Source organism: Carcharhinus amblyrhynchos, chromosome 15 (genome assembly GCF_965287045.1).
Source record: "Carcharhinus amblyrhynchos chromosome 15, sCarAmb.v2.hapA, whole genome shotgun sequence".
NCBI lineage: Eukaryota > Metazoa > Chordata > Chondrichthyes > Carcharhiniformes > Carcharhinidae > Carcharhinus > Carcharhinus amblyrhynchos.
This window is the reverse complement of record NC_137338.1, coordinates 6,081,982-6,104,207: the sequence shown is the minus strand read 5'-3', so window position 1 is coordinate 6,104,207 and position 22,226 is coordinate 6,081,982. Positions and strand designations below refer to the sequence as shown.

Below are 22,226 nucleotides of genomic sequence, written 5' to 3'. Positions count from 1 at the left end.
GAGGGGATTGAGCTATGAGGAGAGGCTGAATAAACTAGGCTTGTACTCGTTGGAGTTTAGAAGAATGAGGGGAGATCTCATTGAAACGTATAAGATGATGAATGGGATGGATAGGATAGAGGTGGAGAGACTCTTCCCGCTCAAAAAAGACAGTAGGACTAGGGGGCACAGCCTCAAGATAAAGGGGAGGCGGTTTAGAACGGAGTTGAGGAGGAACTTCTTCACTCAAAGGGTGGTGAATCTCTGGAATTCTCTTCCCATTGAAGTGGTGGAGGCTGCCTCGCTAAATATTTTTAAGAAGCGGGTTGATGGGTTCTTGATAAGAGAGGGGATTAAGGGTTATGGGGAGAGGGCGGGAAAGTGGAACTGAGCCACGACAGATCAGCCATGATCTTATTGAATGGCGGGGCAGGCTCGAAGGGCTAGATGGCCTACTCCTGCTCCTATTTCTTATGTTCTTATGTTCTTAGAATGGGGGACTGAAGAGCGTGAGGGAGTGGGAGATGGTCCTAATCTTGTTATTAAACATAGAAGCGTTGAAAATAAGAGCCGGAGTAGGCTATTCAATCCTTCGAAGCTGCTTCGCCATTCAAGTGATCATGGTTGACCCTCTGGGTGGGATTATACGGTCATGTTCGTCCCAAAATGGAAAAATCCCACCTGAGGCCAATGAATCTTTCCATGATATGTTCCCCTACCCCCCCCCCCCCCCCCCGTTCCGGCTTCCCGTGGCGGGCAGGATGGTAAAATTCCCCAACACCATATTCCAATGCTCTCCCCATAGCCCATGACACCCTCAGGGTCTATATTATGAAGGGTATGTTCTGCCATTCTAGGAAATTCCGTGTCAAATGACACAACTCAAGTTTTATTAACCAGTAAAGGCGGGGAAAACCCCAGTTTCCGTTTTGATACAGTTACGTATTGCCCTTGATGTGTATCAGAGTACGGAATTCCCAGTATTTATGGGAAGCTGCAGTGCCAGCCACTCTCCAGCAGGGGGAGCGAGGATGGGGCGGGGCCTCTGGACTACACCACTGAAACTCAGGGAGGAGGCTGGATGTTGGTGACATGTTTAATAGACCAGCCCAATGTTTACATACAAAAATTAACACCATTCAAGAAATCATAATGTATGCAAAAATCATACAAAATGAAATCAATGCTTTACATCCTCTACATTTTCCATTTTAAATCTTGTATTTCATAATCATCCCCCGGGGATAAAGCAGTGTGATGCTCTATAATAGAACATGACGTGTTGGTTCAAACCAAATACAGGAAGGGGGGTGAGCAAGTGTTCGGCAGAGCATATTCAGCTCTTAACACCAGGGCTAATAATTGAAATTAGGAAAAATACTGACTAATTCATCCTGTGTTATATGTTGTGATGTGGAGAAGGATTTTTTCTTGTTGTGATGTGACTGGGTTTTATCTGGCCACTACCCCCCCCCCCACTTCCCCCTCTACACCCCCCTCCCTCTATGTGTATGTGGTATTACTGGATCCCTCGGGTTCTCTGGTGGAACGCTGAGTATTTTAGTGAGGGGAACGGATACAGTGTAACACAGAGGATCCAGTGTATCAGAGTGAGTGAGGGATAAAGTGTAACAGAGGATCCAGCGTTTCAGAGAGGGATACAGTGTAATACAGGATCCAGTGTATTAGAGTGAGGAATACAGTGTAACACAGAGGATCCAATGTATCAGTGAGAGAGATACTGTGTAACACAGAGGATCCAGTGTATCGGAGTGCGAGGGATACAGTGTATTACAGGATCCAGAGAGTCAGTGTGAGAAGGATACGGTGTAACACAGAGGATCCAGTGTGTCAGAGTGAGTGAGGGACACAGTGAAACAGAGGATTCAGTGTATTACAGTTACTTAGAGACAGTGTACCCTGGGCCACTGCAGTGCTGCGACAGCTGGCAGATCAGAGTGAGTAAAGACCTTTTTAATGTGACAACTGATTTTGTGTGTGTGTTTTTATGAAGGAGAAATTCTGAGCCAAAAAGATGAAGTAACTCCCCCCCCCCCCCCCCCCGTGCCCTTTCTCACTCTCTCTGTGATGGGGATTTGGGTTAGGCTGATTAAAATGTCTGTTTAATGAGAGAACTTTATTGACAGGCCTGACTGACTTTAAACACTCGATTCCCCTTTGCCCCTAGTTTTACAGTTTATTTCCCTCCCAACCCTCCTGAGGATAAACATCTCCCTGTTGGACTGTGTATGTTATAATAGGGTGACGAATAATCCCCTGATTTGGTAGATTAGTTCTGTACATTGTTCCCTTGCTTTAGGGTTTCCACTCCACTCTTTACTCTTCAGACTGTTTGAGGTTTGTGTGCTAACCTACATTTATGCATGTCTGCATGGCAGCACCTGTGGAGAGAAACAGAGTTAATGTTTTGAGTCTAAATGACCCTTCTGTTTGTAACTCTGTTTCTCTCCACAGTTGCTGCCAGACTTGCTGAGTTTATCCAGCAGTTTCTGTTTTTATTTCAGGTTTCTAGCGTCTGTAGTATTTTGCTTTTATGTATGTGTAGAATTATTGAACCAAATGCAGGGAAGTGCCCCATTACTAAGAAGATATTTTAAAAACAAATTTCATGAATTCTGTGTGTGTGTGTGTGTGTTGGTGGGTGGGTGCAGAGAAAAAGAACATTGGCTTCATTCCAGTATCTGCAAATGCTCTGGGTTGTCCTGAGTTTGTGAAAAGTGTGATACAATGCAATTTTTTTTTTGGAGATTAAAATTGCTCTTCTGGATAACAACTATTACTAATGCACTTCAGTCTATAATCTGTTACAACTTGCCTCCTGTTTTGTTAACCAACGCAAGACTAAGACTGCTCTGTGATAATTTAGTGATTGAAATCACACAAAACATACTGGTGTTTCAAGAAATAATGCTGCAATTGTTGGTGATCAGGAAACAAACAAAAAAGCTGAAAATATTTGGCAAGTCTATTCCAAAAGTAGTAATGTGCAGGGCTGTGGGGAAGGTAACTTTTCAGAGGGCTAGCACCATTGACGGAATAGCCTCCTTTTAGTGCTGTGTATTTTTTTATTTCTGTAAATCAGGAAAACTGTCTTTCAGGGTGTTTTTTTTTCTGTTTGCTTACCCTTCCACATGTACTTGGCTGTAGAAAGGGCTGAATAATTGTAGTCTGTTAAATATGTTTCCTTTACTTCATCCTCAGAGTAGAATATATTTTATGTCTCCATCATCCTAATGTCCGCTATAAACAGTTATCCATTAAAATTGCCCACTTTGGAAGTTTTCAACCAAAATAGAATTTGGTTAGGTTTTCTCTTTGTTTGTGTGTGTGTGTGTGTGTGTGTGTGGTGGGGGGTGGGGGGAGCGGAGCGGTGGAAGAATGGATGTTTCAACAATTTCTGTGGTGCCTTGGTTGTGCAAACAATTTTGTGGTTTGCTAATAATGTTAAAGCAGGTAAAGAACTTCCACTTATTCAAAGCTTTCATGTCAAAATGCATGAAATGTCAGGAGGTACCAATCAGCACTGGCGTGTACTTTCTGGCCCTAACATAAAGCACTTGGTCTTTGGATAACAGTAACTGTTGTGTTAGTCAGCATCGTCCAGCATGTCATACAGCGCCACGTGAGTTAAATGGAGATCCAGATGTAACTAATTGTATTCCTGGTTGGTAAACAGACATTGTTATGAGGCATCTGACTGTGCAATGTTATTATCAACATTCATGTGAACTTTAACCTTTTGTATGTTTCTTGGCAAAATGATGAGATGAAAGACAGATTGCACGTATTCATCTTTGATCGAGTTATTTGTAGTTCCTTGGTTCTTGATTGGTAGTAGATGTTGACGTGGATATAAATGGAGGAATTCAAATTAGTGCCTGTGGAAAGCAATTTCAATTGGACAGCACTGGGGTTGAACGTATATCTGCATGTTAATAGTAATTGGTATTGGATCTTGAGTTTGCCAGCTGCTGCAGCAATTGTAACGCATGTGTGTGTTTCTAAGTGCTTCATTATATAATGGAGCATTAAAACCACAGAACGTATGGAATAGGTTGACTGGGGTTGATAGCTTCCATTTGCCATTCTAAGAGGAAATACTGATATTGTTTCCACTGGAGCAGAGAAGGTTAATAGAGGCTTTTATAACATCCAGATATAATGAATAGGGAAGAATTATTTCCTGTGGTAAGGAAATTATTGTTGAGAGACCATCAGTTCAAAATCCTCATCTGAAAGGTTAGGAGAAAATTCTTCAGACCAAGTTGGAACACTTGGCCATTGACTGATGCAAATAACATAGCCTTTTAAAGAGAAAAGAGAATAAATATGTCAAGTTGAGGAAGATGCAGACCTTGTGAGGGAATACATCAAGGGGATTAGTTTGGAGTGCTTCAGCAAAATGCCAACACTGATGTGATGGATCATTTTTTAAAATAATTTCATTCATGGGATGTGGGTTTCGTTGACTAGGCTAGTATTCATTACCTGTCTATAATTGCCCTTCAGAAGATACAGCCTTCTTGAACTGCAGCAGCCTGTGCTGTAGGTACACCACAGTGGTATTAGGGAGGGATAATTCCATTCCTTCGCTATTGCTGGGTTAAAATCCTGGAGCTAGTTCCAAGTTAGGATGGTGTGTGATTTGGAGGGAACTTGCTGTGCAGTGAATTTGAGGAACTGTGGATCCGGATCTGGATCCAGATCCCGCTCCCCATCTTCCCCTTTTTTTTAATGTCTCACTTCAGCGTTCCATATTTTTGATAGTATTAGGTGGTGTTATCATTGGCCTCCTCAGTTTTTTTATCAAAAGTGAAATACTGGAAATCTGAAACAATAGAAAATACTCATCAGGTTGGGCAGCATATGTGGAGAGAGGAACCAGAGTTAATGATTCAAGTCAGTGGTCTTTACTCAGTGGGAGACAGTGGTATTGTCACTGTAATCCATAGACCCAGGGTAATGCTCTGGGGATCTGGATTTGAATCCCACCATGGCAGATGGTGAAATTTGAAAAAAAGGTTTATTGGTGTCACAACTAGGCTTACATTAACACCGCAATGAAGTGACTGGGAAAATCTCCTTGTCACTCACTCCAGCGCCTGTTCAGGTGCACTGAGGGAGAATTTAGCATGGCCAATCCACCTAACCAGCTTATTTTTTGGACTGTGGGAGAAACCCGAGCACCCGGAGGAAACCCACACAGACATGGGGAGAACATGCAGACTCCGCACAGACAGTGACCCAAACCAGGAGTTTAACCCAGGTCCCTGGTGCTGTGAGGCTGCAGTGCTAACCACTGTACCACTGTGCCGCCATGCCGCCCTGTCAACTGTTGTAAAAACCCATCTGGTTTATTAAGTTATTTAGGAAAGGAAATCTGCTGTCTTTAACTAGTCTGGACTATGTGTAACTCTAGACCCACAGTGGTTGACTCTTAACTGCCCTCTGAATAAGAGCAGGGATGGGCAACAAATGCTTGCCCAGTCAGTGGTGCCCATATCCCATGAACAAAAAAAGAAAATGCTAGATTCTTAAGTAAGGAGCACTGGGTGCTCAGTGGAAAAGTGGGGGTGGGGGTGGGTGTGGAAGGCTGAGATGGTTGTAGGGGATAATGGTGAGAGGTAATAGTAAATGATAATGGGGCAAGAGAAGAAATGAAAGATGGAGTCCAGAAGAGTTGTCAGTGTTTACGCAGAACAGCAGAGAGTGAGGGGAAGATGGAAAATGTGTTGTTGATGCAAAGGATCCCTAGACCTGTCAATGTGGCAGAAGAAATGCAGGCAGACCACAAGGTGGGTGGGGGAGATGAGATGTGTGGTGTCTGCATATCTGTCTGTCTGGAGTCAGGCACAGAATACCAGATTTTCACTTTAAATTAAAAACAAGTTCTCCCCCACGCCCCCCCCCCCCCACATTCTTTTGCCTTTGCCTTCAATATGTTTCTTCCAGTTGCTAATCCTCTTGCTAGTTTCTCCTTACTTACTCCATCAGAACCCATCATTGTTTTGAACACCTCATTCAAATCACCACATTAACTTTTCTTTCTCTTTGTATTTGTGTAATCGTAAAACAGCAGAGGGGGAAGGAGAAATTCTGCACGTCCATTTTGCGGTGAGGTTTCATTGCAGTTAGCAGAAAAGCTGCGGTTGGTCAACGAAACAGTGGCATGTGGAGCAGGCTGAGTTTTAAAGCAGCGTTCAGTTAATGCAACTGTTCAGTCCATTAATAAACCCAAACAAACTTAAGTGGGGTTGGCAGCTGCCAGAAACTTAATGTTTTACAACTGAAATATAAAGGGCTCAGTGTGCAGCTTTGAAGTTAATGGATTAAGTTGGAGCTTAACACAGCAGGCGAGTTCCTGAGCAACTTTTAACTGCAAAGTTTAATTGTGTTCAAATTGTGGCTGGGAGGAGGGGGTGGGGCAGGGGCTGTCGGTGGCACATGTGGTTTCAGAAGCAGGAGAAATAAGGAGAACATTGCAGATGGGGGGGACAGGGAAGGGAGTGTGGGTAGGGGAGTTGAGTTCAACACTGACAATAGTGTACGTCGATCACATTTTTAATGTGGAAAATTCAGTCTGCCATTGGTGTGAAGCTGTGTAGACCTGGAAGGGCCCCCAGGTCAATTTCTGATCTTGGCTCCCGTGACGACAGCGATGAGGTACTTCGCCTTAGCACACTTGGCCTGTAGCAAGGGAAGTAATTTACAAGTCAAGACACGCAAATCTAAAAATTTATATTTGGTGAGACGTGTCTAGAATGCAGCCTTCATGTCTTTTTTTTCTAAGGATGTAATGTTATGAGACAACAGGGCTACAGGATCAGAGGGATAGGAGTTACAAGGAGCAATCAGTTACTCTGGAACTGTTTGCTCTTCAAATAAAAAGAACTGAGGGTTTTTAAAATTTCCAAATGCTGATGAGTTCGTTTTGAGTTTCCACTATTTTCTGTTTTCAAAATGTTACGAAGTTTCTGTTTTTGAAGAAAAGGATTATTGTTGGACTAAGTGGGTGACCTTAGCCCAGGAAAGGGGCATGAAGAGTTTACAGCTGTAGTCAGCTCGTGTGGTCGATTTTGATATCAAGTAGCTTAACACAAATTTTAATTTGTGTAGTACCCATAATGTCATAAAGTAACCAAAGGTATTTTACAGGGATGTAAAGTGATTTGGGGATCCTGTGGCCCCTGAAAGGTGCTATATAAATGCAAGTCTTGCAATGGCCAGGAATGGGAGGAGCAGTGTTTAAAGTTTATGTAGTAGTGTCACAAGTGGTTTGCATTAACATCGTAATGAAATTAGTGTAAAAATCCCTGAGTCTCCACACACCGGCGCCTGTTCGGTTACACTGAGGGAGAATTTAGCACGGTCAATGCACCTAAGCAGCACGTCTTTCAGACTGTGGGAGGAAAAAGGAGCATCCGGAGGAAACCCACACAGACGTTGTGCGGAGTCTGCATGTTTGCCCAAACAGTGACCCAAGCCAGGAATCAAACCCGGCGCTGTGAGGTAACAGTGTTAATCATTGTGCCACTGTGCCGCCACAGGGAGGTATACAGGTCACAGAAACAATGGCTTTGGTCTTCCCAATATTGGAATGCATGTTTGAAATCATGTGTGATCTAACTGTCTTTATTTACAGTGAAACAACTGTATCTGCATTCAGTCACACACACACCTCTTGAGACACAAGTTGACGAGAAATCACATGTCATGGGGTCTCAGCAAGGCATGGTGTAGGTTGGAAGCTGTCGCAGTGAGGTCTTCAGCCCAACAGAAAGAAACTCTGTGTAAGCAGCTGAACAAAAAGAGTCAAAACAACATCTAGCTGAGCAGTGTAGTTGTGTAGGTTGACATGGGCTTGTCTGAGAGCTGGGCCGACTGTTTCTTGCCCAATTCTTTGATTTGGTTTGCCTGAGTTTAATTTGAAAGGTGAAGTGAAAGTATCTTGCTCTGTACTGAAGAAATAGGCATCAGATGGGCTTTTCCAGATATGTGTCATCAGAAAGCACCAGTTCACACAAAAGATGAATGGAAATCTGGAACCCTTTTCCCTAAAACTTACTGAATCTGCGGCTCAATTGACAAGGACATTATGCCTCAGGCAAATGAGGTTAAGATACAGCTCCACCATGATCTAATTGAATAGCAGAGTAGATTATACATAAGTAATTCAAAACCTTTATAAACCACAGATTGATTCGACCTCAGCTGGAGTTGAGTTGTGTTCAGTTGTGAGCCTCCCATCTTGGGATGCAGGAGATGTTTACTAGAATTGGACCAAGGATAAACAACTTCACATAGATGAAATAGCAAGATTGTGCTTAAAGCAGTCAAAGATTTAAGAGAGGTGTTCAAAATCATGAACTGACTTGAAAGATTAAGGATGGAAGGGAGTTTGGTAACCGGGAGTTTGATAACCAGAAGATGTGACTTTAAGGTGATAGTTGAAAGTATTAGGCAACATGAAAATACGCTTTATGCAACGTGCAGTTATGATTTAGCATGCAAAGGGCAGTGAAAGCAGATCTGGTAATTTTTAAAACGTGTATCTTTTAACACTTGAATGGTAAATATTGGCAGAGCTCTAAGAAAAGTGCCAGGCAGAGGGACCAATTGGATAGCTCTACTAGAGAGCTGGGATAGGATCCCTGTGGAAAATGGTCATCTCTGTTTCATCATTCCATACATTGAATGGCTTATTCCTGTTCCTATGTGAGCCTTGCCGAAAAGTGTGGATATCTAGATGTTTGATTGAGGAGGTGATTGTGTTGAATTTGTGACTTTTCTTGAATAGCCTATGTGCGCTCTTGTATAAAGTGGCTGGGCGGGCATGATTTTAAAATCAAAATGAGGCCATTTAGGACGCAATCCAGGAAATATTTTCTTCCATGCAGCAGCAAACAAATCTGGAATTCTCAGGACGTCTGGGTCATTTACAGGACCATTTCAATTTTTGTTGTTGGGTATGGCTTTCAATGGTTATGACATTGAGAGCGGGGATCTGCCAAGATTGAATGGTGGAGCAGACTCAAAGGGCCGAATGGCCCACTCCTGCCCCTCATTTCTATGTTTCTATGGATATGAAGCCAAGGTTGATAAATTGGATTGAGGTTTAGATCAACCATTGGGGCACTTGAGAGTTTAAAGACCTCCTCCTATTCCAAGTAATAATTTTCTTTTTCCTCTTCTGTTAGTGCTATTTGACCCACAATCAGTTACCAAATTCTGATGATCCTCAAATAACTCAAGTGGCCATTCGTTATGGTGAAACTCAGTTTGTGGTGAAAGCACGTGATCTTCTTGCCTGAACAGGAGGAGACAGCTAATGGTGTGGTGCTAATATCACTTCACTAGCATGGCATGCTAATTACTAGTTCTCTGGGGATGGAGTTCTTATCCTCCATGGAATTTATAATCACTTAATAAATCTGGAATATAAAGTTAGTCTGTAATGTGACCATTACACACATCACTGATTGTTTAAAACCTTTCTGGTTCACTAATGTCCTTTAGGGAAGGAAATCTGCCGTCCTTAACTGGTCAAGCTTACATGTGACTTCAGATCCACAGCAATATGAACATAGAACAATATGGTTGACTATTAAATGCCTGATCCATCATGCAAACCAGCCTCCCATCCATTGACTCTGTTCATACTTTCCGCTGCCTCAGCAAAGCAGCCAGCATAATTAAGGACCCACGCATCCCGGACATTCTCTCTTCCACCTTCTTCCTTTGGGAAAAATATACAAAAAGTCACGTACCAACCAACTCAAGAACAGCTTCTTCCCTGCTGCTGTCAGACTTCTCAATGAACTTATCTAACATTAAGTTGATCTTTCTCTGCACCCTAGCTATTGACTGTAACACTACATTCTGCACTCTCTCCTTCCCTTATCTATGAATGGTATGCTTTGCCTGTATAGCGTACAATAAAAATATTGTCACTGTTATACATGTGACAATAATAAATCAAAATCAATCAAATTTCAGAACACATTCCATTGGCTGCATTGCTGGTGATCTGAAAAAATGGATTTAAATTGGCAAAAGAAACTTATCATGGTATTGTTAAAGTGCAGAAGGGGACCATTCGGCCCACGGTGACTATTGTTCTTCCGAATGAGCACCATGCGGTGCATTCTCCTGTCTTTTCCTCATAACCCTGCATATTATTTCTGTTCAAATAATCATGTAATGCCCCAGTGGAACCTGTTTCCACCACACTTCCAGGCAGAGCTGATGACACGAAGATAAGTGGAAAAGCAAATTGTGCGGAGGGTGTGGAAAGTCTGCAGGGGGATCTAGATAGGCTGAGCGAGTGGGCGAGGACCTGGCAGATGGAGTACAATGTTAGCAAGTGTGAGGTTATCCACTTTGGCAGGAATAATAGTAGGAGGGATTACTATTTAAAGGGCGAAAAGCTGCAGCATGCTACGGTGCGGAGGGACCTGGGGGGTCCTTGTGCATGAGTCGCAAAAACCCAGTCTGCAGGTGCAGCAGGTGATCAGGAAGGCAAATGGGATGCTGGCCTTTATAGCGAGGGGGATAGAATATAAAAGCAGGGAGATCTTGCTGCAACTGTATATGGCACTGGTGAGGCCGCAGCTGGAGTACTGTGTGCAGTTTTGGTCGCCGCACTCACGCAAGGATATTTTGGCCTTGGAGGGAGTGCAGAGGAGGTTCACTAGGCTGATACCGGAGATGAGGGGGTTGAACTATGAAGAGAGGCTGAATAGGCTGGGTTTGTACTCGTTGGAGTTTAGAAGGATGAGGGGGGATCTTACAGAGACGTTTAAGATAATGAAGAGGATGGATATGTGATTATGCACACCTCCATCAAATGTTCTCTTAGCCTTCCCCTCCCCGGCGAAAGTTTCTCATTTCTGGAACCATTTTTCTAAACCTCTTCTGCCCTCTCCAACGTGTTCATATCCCTCTAACTGTATGCAATACTTGAGCTGTGATCCAACAACTGTCCTATACAAGTTCAGCAGGTGAAGAGATTAAGTTTTTGTTTTGGTAGCAAGTTGTGGTCTGGAATGCACTGCCTGAAGGTGCTGAAAGCAGATCTAAGAGTAATTTTCAGAAAAAAGTTGGAGATAATATTTGAAAAGAATAAAAAGACAGGGCTGTGGGAAAAGATTAGAGAGTAGTGGGAATAATTAGGTACTTCTTTAAAAGAATTGGCATGGCCCAAATGTTGTCTTTCTAGGCTGTTGGATTCTGTGATGTGGCTCAATCTCACTTTATACTGGAAAATCCTTTAAATTACTATCTTGATAAATGAAGTTTCCTTAGAGTAAGACTGGTAATTGAAACAGGAGAATTCAAGAATGATGAAAATAACAGGAACAGGCCCTTCAGCCCTCCAAGCCTGCACTGACCATGCTACCCAACTTAAATAAAAGCCCCTAGCTTTTGTTAGACCATATCCCTCTATTCCCATCCTATTCATGTATTTGTCAAGACACCCCTTAAAAGTCACAATTGTATCTGCTTCCGCTACCTCCCCCCCCCCACAACAGGTTCCAGGTGCCCACCACCCTCTGTGTAAAAGGAAAAACTGCCTTGTACGTCCCCTTTAAATCTTGCCCCTTGCAGCTTAGACCTGTGCCCCCTAGCAATTGACTCTTCCATCCTGGGAAAAAGCTTCTGACTATCCGCTCTGTCCGTGTCTCTCATAATCTTGTAGACTTCTATCAGCTCACCCCTCAACCTATGTCGTTCCAGTGACAACAAATTAAGTTTCTCCAACTTCTCATATTTGATGCCCTCCATACCAGGCAACATCCTGGTAAATCTTTTCTGTAGCTTCTCGAAAACCTCCACATCTTTCTGGTAGTGTGACGATCAGAATTGAACACTATATTCCCAATGCAGCCTAACTAAGGTTCTATAAAGCTGCAACATGGCTTGCCAATTTTTAAACTCAGTGCCTCAGCCGATGAAGGCAAGCATCCCGTATGCCTTCTTGACTATCTTCTCCACCTGCATTGCCATTTTCAGGGACCTGGGTACCTGTATACCCAGGTCCCTTTGCCTATCAATACGCTTGAATACATTGAATGTATGTAAATGAATATACATTTACTGTATATTTCCTATTTGTATTAAACCTTCCAAAATGTATTACCTCATTTGTCTGGATTAAACTTCATCTGCCACCTCTCTGCCCAAGTCTCCAGCTGATCTGTTTCCTCTGATGGTATTACAAACAGCAAAGTTCCCAGCACTGATCCCAAAGGCACGCCACTTGTCACAGCCCTCCATTCAGAAGCACACCCTTCCGCTGCTACCCTCTGTCTTCTTTGACCGAGCCAGTTTTGGATCCACCTTGCCAACTCACCTCTCCCATGCGACTTCACCTTCTGCAACAATCTGCTAGAGCCATACTGAAGTCCATGTAGACAACAACTGCTGCCCTACCCTCATCAATCATCTTCATCACTTCCTCGAAAAACTCAATCAAGTTAGTGAGACACTAACACTCCTTCACAAAACCAAATTCGTCAAAGAAAGTAGAGCAATATTGGTCTGAGGAATTGGATGATTTCCTGCCCGACTGCTTAGAGTCAATAGACTGGTCATTATTTAAAAACTCTGAGCAGCCTGAAGAAGTACACCACTACAGTAACTGATTTCATTGGTATGTAGAAGACTGTATGCCAAAGAAGCAAACCTGTGTGTTTCCCTACTGGAAAATATGGATGAACAGAGATATTCACTGCTTGCTGAAGTCCAGGTCTGAGGCATTCAAGTCAGGCGACCCCAATCTATACAAGAAATCCAGATATGATCTAAGGAGATTCATCAAAGATGTCAAAAGATAGTACTGGACCAAGCTAGAGTCCCGGGTGAGCCAAACAGATCCCTGCTGACTATGGCAAGGTCTGCGAGACATAACAGGCCACAAGACGGCGGCATGTAAAATCTTCATACCAATGCACCCCTCTCCAATGTGCTCAATGTATTCTGTGCCTGTTTTGAGCAAGAGGTCAGTGAGAGCAAGCCCCCCATTCTGGGAGTCTCAGATGAACCTTATCCAAGGTCACCATTGCACATGTCAGAGTTGCCTTCTCAAAGGTCAACTCATGGAAAACGACTGGCCCGGATGGGTATCTAGATGAGCACTCAGATCTTGTGCAAGTCAGTTGGCTAGGCATTCACAAACATCTTCAACCTCTGTTTACAACAATCTGAGGTTCCTATCTGCTTCAAGAAGATGACCATCATTCCCATACCAAAGAAAAGTCAGGCAGCATGCCTTAATGACTATCGTCCAGTGTCTCTAACGTCCATGATTATGAAGCGCTTCAAAAAGATAGTCATGGCATGAGTCAATTCTGGCCTTCCAGATTGCCTGGATCCACTAAAATTTGCCTGTCACCACAAAAGGTCCACAACAGACACCATTTCCCTGGCCCTGCACTCAACCCTGGAAAACCTAGATAACAAAGACACCTATGTCAGACTCCCATTTATCGATTACAGCTCAGCCTTCAACACCATTATTTCTCCAAGCTCCTTGGCTTTGGGCTCAGCTCCTCCCACTACGATTGGATCCTGAACTTCCTAACCCACAGACCACAAGGATAAGCAACAACAACAGCTCCACACTCATCCTCCACACCGGTGCCCACAAGACTGTGTACTCAGCCCCTTACTTATACACCCATGAGTGTATGGCCAAATTCCCTTCCAACTCAATTTTCAAGCTTGCTGATGACACCACTATAGTGGCTTGGATCTCAAACAAAGACAAGATGGAGTACAGGAAAGAGATAGAGCATCTGGTGACAATAATCTCTCCCTCAATGTTAACAAAACGAAGGAGATAGTCATCAACTTCAGGAAGTGCACTGGAGGACCGGCCCCTGTCCATATCAATGGGGTTGAAGTGGAAATGGTCGAGAGCTTCAAGTCTTTTGGTGTCCAGATCACCTAACAACCTGCCCTGGTCCCTCCATGCTGACACTATAATTAAAAAAAGCCCACTAATGCCTCTATTTTCTCAGGAGAATAAGGAAATTTGGCATATCTGCTACTCTAACTTTTATAGATATATCATTCTTTCTGGTTGTATCACAGCTCAGTATGGCTCCTGCTCTGTCCAAAAGACGCAAAAAACTACAAAACGTTGTGACCAAAGCGTAGCCCATTACTCAAACCAGCTTCCCATTCATTGACACAGTCTACACTTCCTGCTGCCTGAGAAAAGCAGCCAGCATAATCAAGGACCCCACATACCCTAGACATGCTCTCTTCCGCCACCTTCCATTGGGAAAAAGATAAAGCCTGAGGCCGGATACCAACTGACTCAAACAGCTTCTTCCCTGCTGCAATCAGACTTTTGAATGGACCTACCTCATATTAAGATGATCTTTTTCTACACCCTAGCTATGATTGTAACACTACGTTCTGCACTCTCCTGTGTTCGGTATGCTTTGTCTGTACAGTGTACAAGAAACAATACTTTTCACTATATACTAATACATGTGACAAATCAAACACTCCAAGCTCCAAGTAGCTTGAAGCACAGCTGTAGAGATGTTGGATTTATGCACAACGGAAATGTGGTGATATGCTTATAAGCACATCTGTCTCTTTAAAATTTCATTTGTCGACCCATCCTTTTTCAGTGGATTGCATTAGCATGAAAACAAAATCTCAAAAATAATTGTCAAGATAATAAAGAACTATATTTTAATTGTGGCGATAAAAAAATTAACTTGTTGACAGTTTCAAATGATTATTTTGAAGAAAAATGTTGCGCCCAGATAAACCTGCTTGAGTGATATTGCTGCAGTTTATGCTACACCCTGGTTATAGATAATGGCTTTGCTTCAAGATTTCATGACTGCGAGCAGTTCTAACATAGCTGAGGTGATAAATTATTCTGAACATACTCTTCCTTGTGCAAAAATCGATGGTGATAAAAATAGTCTTAATACTACCCATTTTAAGTTTTAGTTTGTTTTAAAGATTTTAATGACAAAATTATAATTTCAAAAAGTCAAGTAATGCAATAATCAAATTTGGGTCAAGAATTTGGTTTAGAAACGCTAAATTTTTAACTTGCAATTCCCAATAGTTAATTTCAGCAAATTGTTTTTAAAAGGCCCGTTCAGATAAAGGGAGGTTCCAGACCCTTGCACTGTGAACAACGGATACTCTGGCCAGTGGCAGTAGGTCAAATCCTTCACAGGACTGAAATCAAGGATGTGCGGAAAACTTTTGCCCAGTTCATGCTTGAACTTTGTAAAAACCCTTTTAGATTTTGTTTTCTCCCAAATTGGGCCACATCTTCAGGGATTGTTCTGAGTGGTGTAATTCCAGGGTGGAGCATTTCGTATTTACAAGTAAAGATGATGAGTTAAGAGGATTACATGAGAAGCATTGCTGTTGACAGGCTTAACTGGGTGTTTCTTGTTTGTCCCCTGCAGTGTATTACCAGCAGGCCCAGTGACAACACTGCAGCCTGTGCTTCTTGACTCACTCCTTTGTTCCAATTGGTATTGGTTCCCAGGACACAGGTCTTGTGTTTGCTCCACTCCCATTAATACTAACATAAGATTATCATCTCTGTGTCCATGTAACATAACTTTTTAGATGTGATTTTTAAACCAAGCTCCCTGTCTGTCCTATTTGGTAGATGTTAAAGATATCTGAGACTATCTTTCAAAGGAGTTCTTTCCAATGTCCTGGGTCAGTATTTGTCCCTCATTCAACGTTATTAAAAACTGATACTCTTGTCATTTAACACATGACTGATTGTAAGAGCTTGCTGTGTAAAAATTGGTTGTTGTTTCCTACGTTACGATAGTGACTTTATTGTCAAGAGTAATAGTTGCACAGCTCTTTCTGATGCCCTGAGGTTACGAAAGGTGCTATGTAAATACAAATTCTACTTTAACTTCAGTATTAGAGCCTATTTTTAGTGAGGTGGTCTGTAACTTGATTTAAAATGACAAACGTTGTATTCCAAACACAGTTGGAACTCCTGCAGACAAATCTACATAATCTCAGTTGGTACTTTGAAGTACCGAGGGGGGTTCATATTCTCAGAGGCCTATGGATGAGATATCAAATGGAGACTGCTGTCTGTCCGAGAAGGAGGAAATGGAAGATTCACCTGATGCTATTCATTAAAAAGCAGGGCAACATTTCTTCAACTCCAAAACCAGACGAATTGGCCATTCATCTCCCTTGCAAATGTGTGCTTGTGAACAAATAACAGTGATTATACTTCAATACCTAAATCACTGGAGGTGAAACATTGTTGGACAAGTGAAGGGATATAAGACTTTGTGCACTGACAGTCTTGAACAAAACTAATGATTTAATTCTCATCACAGAATGACTAATGTGATCTCCAAAAGGTTGTATAACAAATCCCATCAAAAGGAACTGAATTTAGCATTCAGTCACCATAAACAAGTAGTAGGCAACCCAGGCTTGTGTGTGGGTTGCATGAATGGCTCTCCTTCATCTTAGTCAGCTGAAAGATTGAAATCAGGCTTATTTACTAACCCATAACCCTATGAATTAGTTTGAAAATATTTAATACACACTAAATATTTTATGACAAATTATAAAGAATAATTGATTATAATATTAGAATCTTTTAACTTCGAATAGTAAAAACAAAATAAATATTTACACTTTGACTGTGAGGGCCGTGCACTCAATGTTGTGAGCAATCAGTAAGAAGTCTCCCAACACCAGGTTAGTGTCCAACCAGTTTATTTGATAGTAATCTCACAAGCTTTTGGAAACGGTGTTCCTTCATCAGGTATGTGGAAGGTTCTGATCTGTTTGGAGACAATACACATCTCTTTAACCTATGTCAATGCTATTTACACTCACATTGTCTGCATCTTTAAGATTTGAATAGCAGGTTAGCTGTAAAGACTTGCATTCTGATCAGTATTCTGTGAACTGTGTGTGACTTTATATGCCCTTCTCTGATCAGAACCTTCCACACACCTGACGAAGGAACACCATTTCCAAAAGCTTGTGAGATTGCTATCAAATAAACTGGTTGGTCTCTAACCTGGTGTTGTGAGACTTCTTACTGTGTTTACCCCAGTCCAACGCCGGCATCTCTACATCGTGACCAATCAGCACAGACCTGACTTCACTTGCCTTTGCTTAATATGCATATTCCTTCAGTCATACCGGTAGGGGAAAAAAAGATACGTGGGTGAAAATCAGTGGAACTTGGTAATCCTGCACATGGACAGCAGTCAATAAAATGTCTTAGTATGATTTTTGGCCATACTCAGAACCCAAATGGCACCTGGGCTGCAGTGTTGTCCACCACTGCCATAAACTACAGTAGTCCCACTAATGCTGAAGTTAAAAAGCATTGTTCTTGTTCCAAGCAGATGTTGCCATTCAGGCAGTTTGCCAAACTCCCAGGCTCTGCAGTTTGTGTAAACTAATCTCTATTTGTCATTTCTAAACACAATTCCAGACTAATGCCAGCTTTATTACGGTTGCTCAAACAAATGAGGTTAAAGTGCAATGGGCTTTTATATAATGGTGTTCAGGGGACCTTGTTTCATCGGCACCTCCTAACACTCTATTTTATCTGCAAATTTGATGTGCATTGAAATTTCAAATAAAATAGCTCATGGTGATGAGTATGCAAGAAACTTTTTTTTTTATTCTGTAGCGCGTGCGTTAAAATATAGTTCCCCACCAAACCTGCAGCACACACTATATAAAAATTGCTTTTTATTCAATAGGTGACATTGAATGAGCCCGTGACATTCTTGTGAAACGCTTTCTGGGGATATATTATTAATGTAACTGATAAAATAAGCCATGTTTTCAGCTCACTGTGACCTCGTCCACATTTTCAGTTGTCATTGGGCAATTATGCTGTTCTGTTTGATGAACCGTGGCACTTTATTTGCTGTTTTCAGATTCACTATGAACGAGGAGCAGTTTGTTAACATTGACCTAAATGATGACAATATCTGCGGAGTCTGTAAGCTCGAGACTGCGAGGGAGATGCTTTCCTTTTGCCACGTCTGCTTTGAGCTCAGCATCGAAGGTAAGGACCCTTGGGTAAGAGGAAGCACTTGACAGCATTTTTGCAATTATATCTGTCAAAGACAACAGACTGGACTGCCTGTTCCTGTTAACCTAGACACGAGCAATAAAGTAACGGTCAGGAATGAAGTCCAGGTCAATCAGCAGTTGACAAAAAACATAACATAAAAATAGGAGGAGGCTATTTAGCCTCACAAGCCATTCAAATGCTGATGGTCTTACATGTATGACCCCACTCCTATCCTTGCCCAGAACTCTCATGTTAAGGATGTAATACTTGTTAACTCACCATGTTGGATAGGTAATGATGTAGTGGTATCATCACTGGACTAGCAATCCAGAGGCCCAGCCTAATGGGGCCCAATTTTACCATCAAGTTGCGCCTGTTTTCGGGAGCAGAAACTTGATAAAGTCGAGCATGAGGCAAGTAGCACAATCCGTGCTGGTTATCCCTTTACCAAGGTCCGAAAATGGTCGTGAGCGGGACTGCGCCTGAAACTGGCACGACGGCCATTTTAATGCATTTTCATGCATTTAAATTGACTTAATGGGCAGCATGCCCAACCTTACCGGCACTTCCCCCTTTACCACCGCGTTCGCCCATCCAGAATCAGAGCAAAACAGACATGCTCCATAAAATTCTGATTTGGGCACTACAGTTAATGAGGAGGTAAGTGCCGACCATTCAACGCTCTGCTCGAGATCGGTTGAGGGGGTGGGTCCACTGCCACTCTGCCTGTGATCAGTGTGTGGGATTGGAGGGTGTGGGGGGGCTGCTGCCACTCTGCCTAAAATCAGTGAGGGGGGGAAGGGGTGAGTCTGTTGCCTCGCTGCCTGAGATCAGTAAGGGGGAGGGTGGGGCATCTGCTGCCACTCTGCCTGAGATCGATGGGGGGAGGGGAAGGGGGCCACAGTTGATCTGGATGGTGGGAGGACAAGGGGGTCAGTAATGTTGGGGAGGGGGAGACAGTGGAGCAATGTCTGTGGAGGCCAGGGAGAGGCATTCTCTGGCCCGGGAGGGATGTTGCAGGGGAGCAGCAATTTTTGTTTTTGTGCACGTGTGCAGTTTGGGGCGTCATTTGGAGCTGCAAGGTTTCAGGCACGTTAAGCCCTGCTCACAGGCTTCCACTGCACGATTTGAATCGCTGATAATTTTTCAGGCAGTGTGCGTATGGGGAAACCTGAGAACAAGTCTGAAATACTCCTAGTTTCAAATCCGCCCAGCATTTTGCATCACATTGGTAAAATAGGAACTTCTGTGTGGGGACCTGGGTTCTAATCCCACCACAGCAGATGATGAAGTTTAAATTCAACAAAACTCTGGAATTAAAAGTTCAGTGCTGACCGTGAAACCATTGTCACTTGGTATGGCCTACATGTGACTCCTGACCCACAGCAATATGATTAACTGCCCTCTGAAATGGTTTAGCAAGCCACTCAGTTCAAGAGCCATTAGGGGTGGGAATAAATGCTATCCCTGCTAGCAATGTCTACATCCCAGCAATGAATTTAAAACAAAACACACAATTGTGCAGAGTTACTGTGTGCATAACTGCATACTGGCCCCTCAACACCAGGTAGACTGAGTGCCAATGTGTCAGCTCCCACACTGAGGACAGTGTGATCTTGGGCTTCAATTCCAGGTGCAGGTATTCAGGGGACAAAAGAGCACTGACAGGGATGAACTGTATTATTGTCACTTTCAAGCATGACATTATTTGACAAAGATGTTGGGAGTTAACATGTCAACTGAGCAATGTGAAGAAGAGTGATGAGGCTCTTCTCTAGAGGGGTGGGACTGTGTTAAGATCAATCCTTGCGGTAGAAATGTTTCTGCTTATCCAAAATCTTCCCATTGAATATCACAAAGTCAAGATTAATGCACATCTTTGGAGCTGTCTGAAGAAGAGCCTTATCAAGAATTTGGTCCCAAACATGTCTCTCCAGGACCTCTTCAAGAGACACAGTGACTAAAGACACCTTCCCTGAAGCACGCAGAACCAAAGATCCAGGCATTAGCACTTCACCAAGGCAGTTGTGGTTGGTCTCAGTCAGTGCAGCAATTGGAAAGCTACAACTGATGTCATATCTCTAAACTGGAGAAGGGTGGAACAAGAATAAGGTTCTTGCTGTCTGTAATTTGTTGTCTCCTGAGTGCGTCAGTTTATGCCAATATTTATTGGTCATCACTGCCCTTGAATGTTGTGAAGATCTTGTGGTCTGTTGTTTCAGTTTTATATGTCTTAGTTCTTGCTAGGCCATTTCAGAGGGCAGTTAAATATCAACCACATTGCCGTGGTTTGGAAGTCACTTAGACCAGACAGTGGAAGGACAGCAGATTTCCTTCCCTTAAAAGGCCATTAGTGAACTGGATGGGTTTTTATGATGTCAGCAGGTATAAGGTCACCAATACTGGGACTTTTTTTAAAATTCCAGATTTATCCAATTCGTTAAGCTTAAATTCTCCAGCTGCGTGATGAGATTAGAATTTGAGTCTTCTAATTTGTAGTCCAGGCTGGAATTTCCCCCCCGCTGCTGCAAGCAAGGGTGAATAATTTGGCACTCAGCTAAATCTCTGTTCACTGCAGCGGCACCGAGAAACCCGCCAGTGTGAACGACCAGAAAATTCCACCCCAGCTGTCTGGGTGATTAGTCTGGTAAAACAACTACCAGGCTGCAGTACTCTGTTCCTATCTCAAAGTGATTCTCATAGCTGCTGCTGTTTTTTGTTTAAGACATGGATGCAATGTAGCTTTGCACCCGGGATTTCAGGCACTATGCAGTTGTATCTAATATATTCGTCACTTGTCAGCATGGAAGAATGCAAATTCACAGCAAAAACAAAACAAAGGTTTGTTTGGAATATGAGGTCATTGGAGAAATTGGGCTATCCTGTTTTCAGTTCCTGGAATTTTACCTCTGCTTTTAGATTGTCACTCCTACGTTGTACAAGGTTAAATTTTGCAAATAGTGTGACCTTCTGTTGTGTAAGGGAGCTGACCTCAGAGTGATTGTGGAATTTGCAATTTCCTGTTTTTCATAAATATTATTTGATACAATACTTCCATATTTTGCTGAAAAGTAACCAAAATGGTATTGTGAGGTGTTGTCTGTGTAGTTTTAGTATTGGTATCTGCCACTCTCTGTGACTTCCTACAACTATCTGAGATCTCTTCCAATTCCAACTTCTCATGCGTCCCTGATTTCCGCCGCTCCATCATTAGATGCTGTGCTTTCAGTTCTCTCAAAGTGCAAAGAAAATTACAGCACAGGGAACAAGTCCTTCGGTCCTCCAAGCCTGCATCGACCATGCAGCCCAACTTAACTAAACCCCCCTACCCTTCAGAGGACCATATCCCGCTATTCCCATCCTATTCATGTATTTGTCAAGACGCTCCTTAAAAGTCACTACCGTATCCACTTCCACTACCTCCCCCAGCAACGAGTTCCAGGCACCCACTACTGTGTAAAAAAATTTGCCTCGTACATCTCCTTTAAACCTTCCCTCTCGCACCTTAAACCTGTGCCCCCTAGTATTTGACTTTTCTACCCTGGGAAGAAGCTTCTGGCTATCCACTCTATCCATGCCTCTCATAATCTTGTAGACTTATATTAGGTCGCCCCCCCAACCTCCATCGCTCCAGTGAGAACAAACCAAGTTTCTCCAACCTCTCCTCATAGCTAATGCCCTCCAAACCAGGCCAAATCCTGGTAAATCTTTTCTGTACCTTCTCCAAAGCCTCTTTCTGGTAGTGTGGCGACCAGAATTGAACACTATATTCCATGTGCGGCCTAACTAAGGTTCTATAAAGCTGCAACATGACTCGCCAATTTTTAAACTCAGTATCCCGGCCGATGAAGGCAAGCATGCTGTATGCCTTCTCCACCTGCGTTGCCACTTTGAGTAACCTGTGTACCTGTATACCCACTTCCCTTTGCCTATCAATACTCTTAAGGGTTCTGCCATTTACTGTATATTTTCTATCTGTATAAAACTTTCCAAAATGCATTACCTCATATTTGTCCGAATTAAACTCCATCTGCCATCTCTCACCCAAGTCTCCAATTGATCTGTAACCTCTGATGGCCCTCATCGATCCCTGAGGAACACTAATTGTCACAGTCCTCCATTCAAAAACACACCCACTGCTACTGTCTGT

General features: G+C 42.8%; 1 protein-coding gene across 1 annotated transcript in view; it reads left to right on the top strand.

Moving 5' to 3' along the window:
* Window positions 1-1,515: 1,515 nt before the first annotated feature.
* c15h21orf91 (chromosome 15 C21orf91 homolog) overlaps window positions 1,516-22,226 on the top strand; it is a 59,435-nt gene continuing 38,724 nt past the window's right edge. The window contains exons 1-2 of the mRNA XM_080203380.1: window positions 1,516-1,937; window positions 17,937-18,067. Of these exons, the coding sequence (XP_080059506.1) occupies window positions 17,944-18,067 (124 nt within the window). The 5' untranslated portion in view covers window positions 1,516-1,937; window positions 17,937-17,943. The remainder of the gene's footprint in view (window positions 1,938-17,936; window positions 18,068-22,226) is intronic.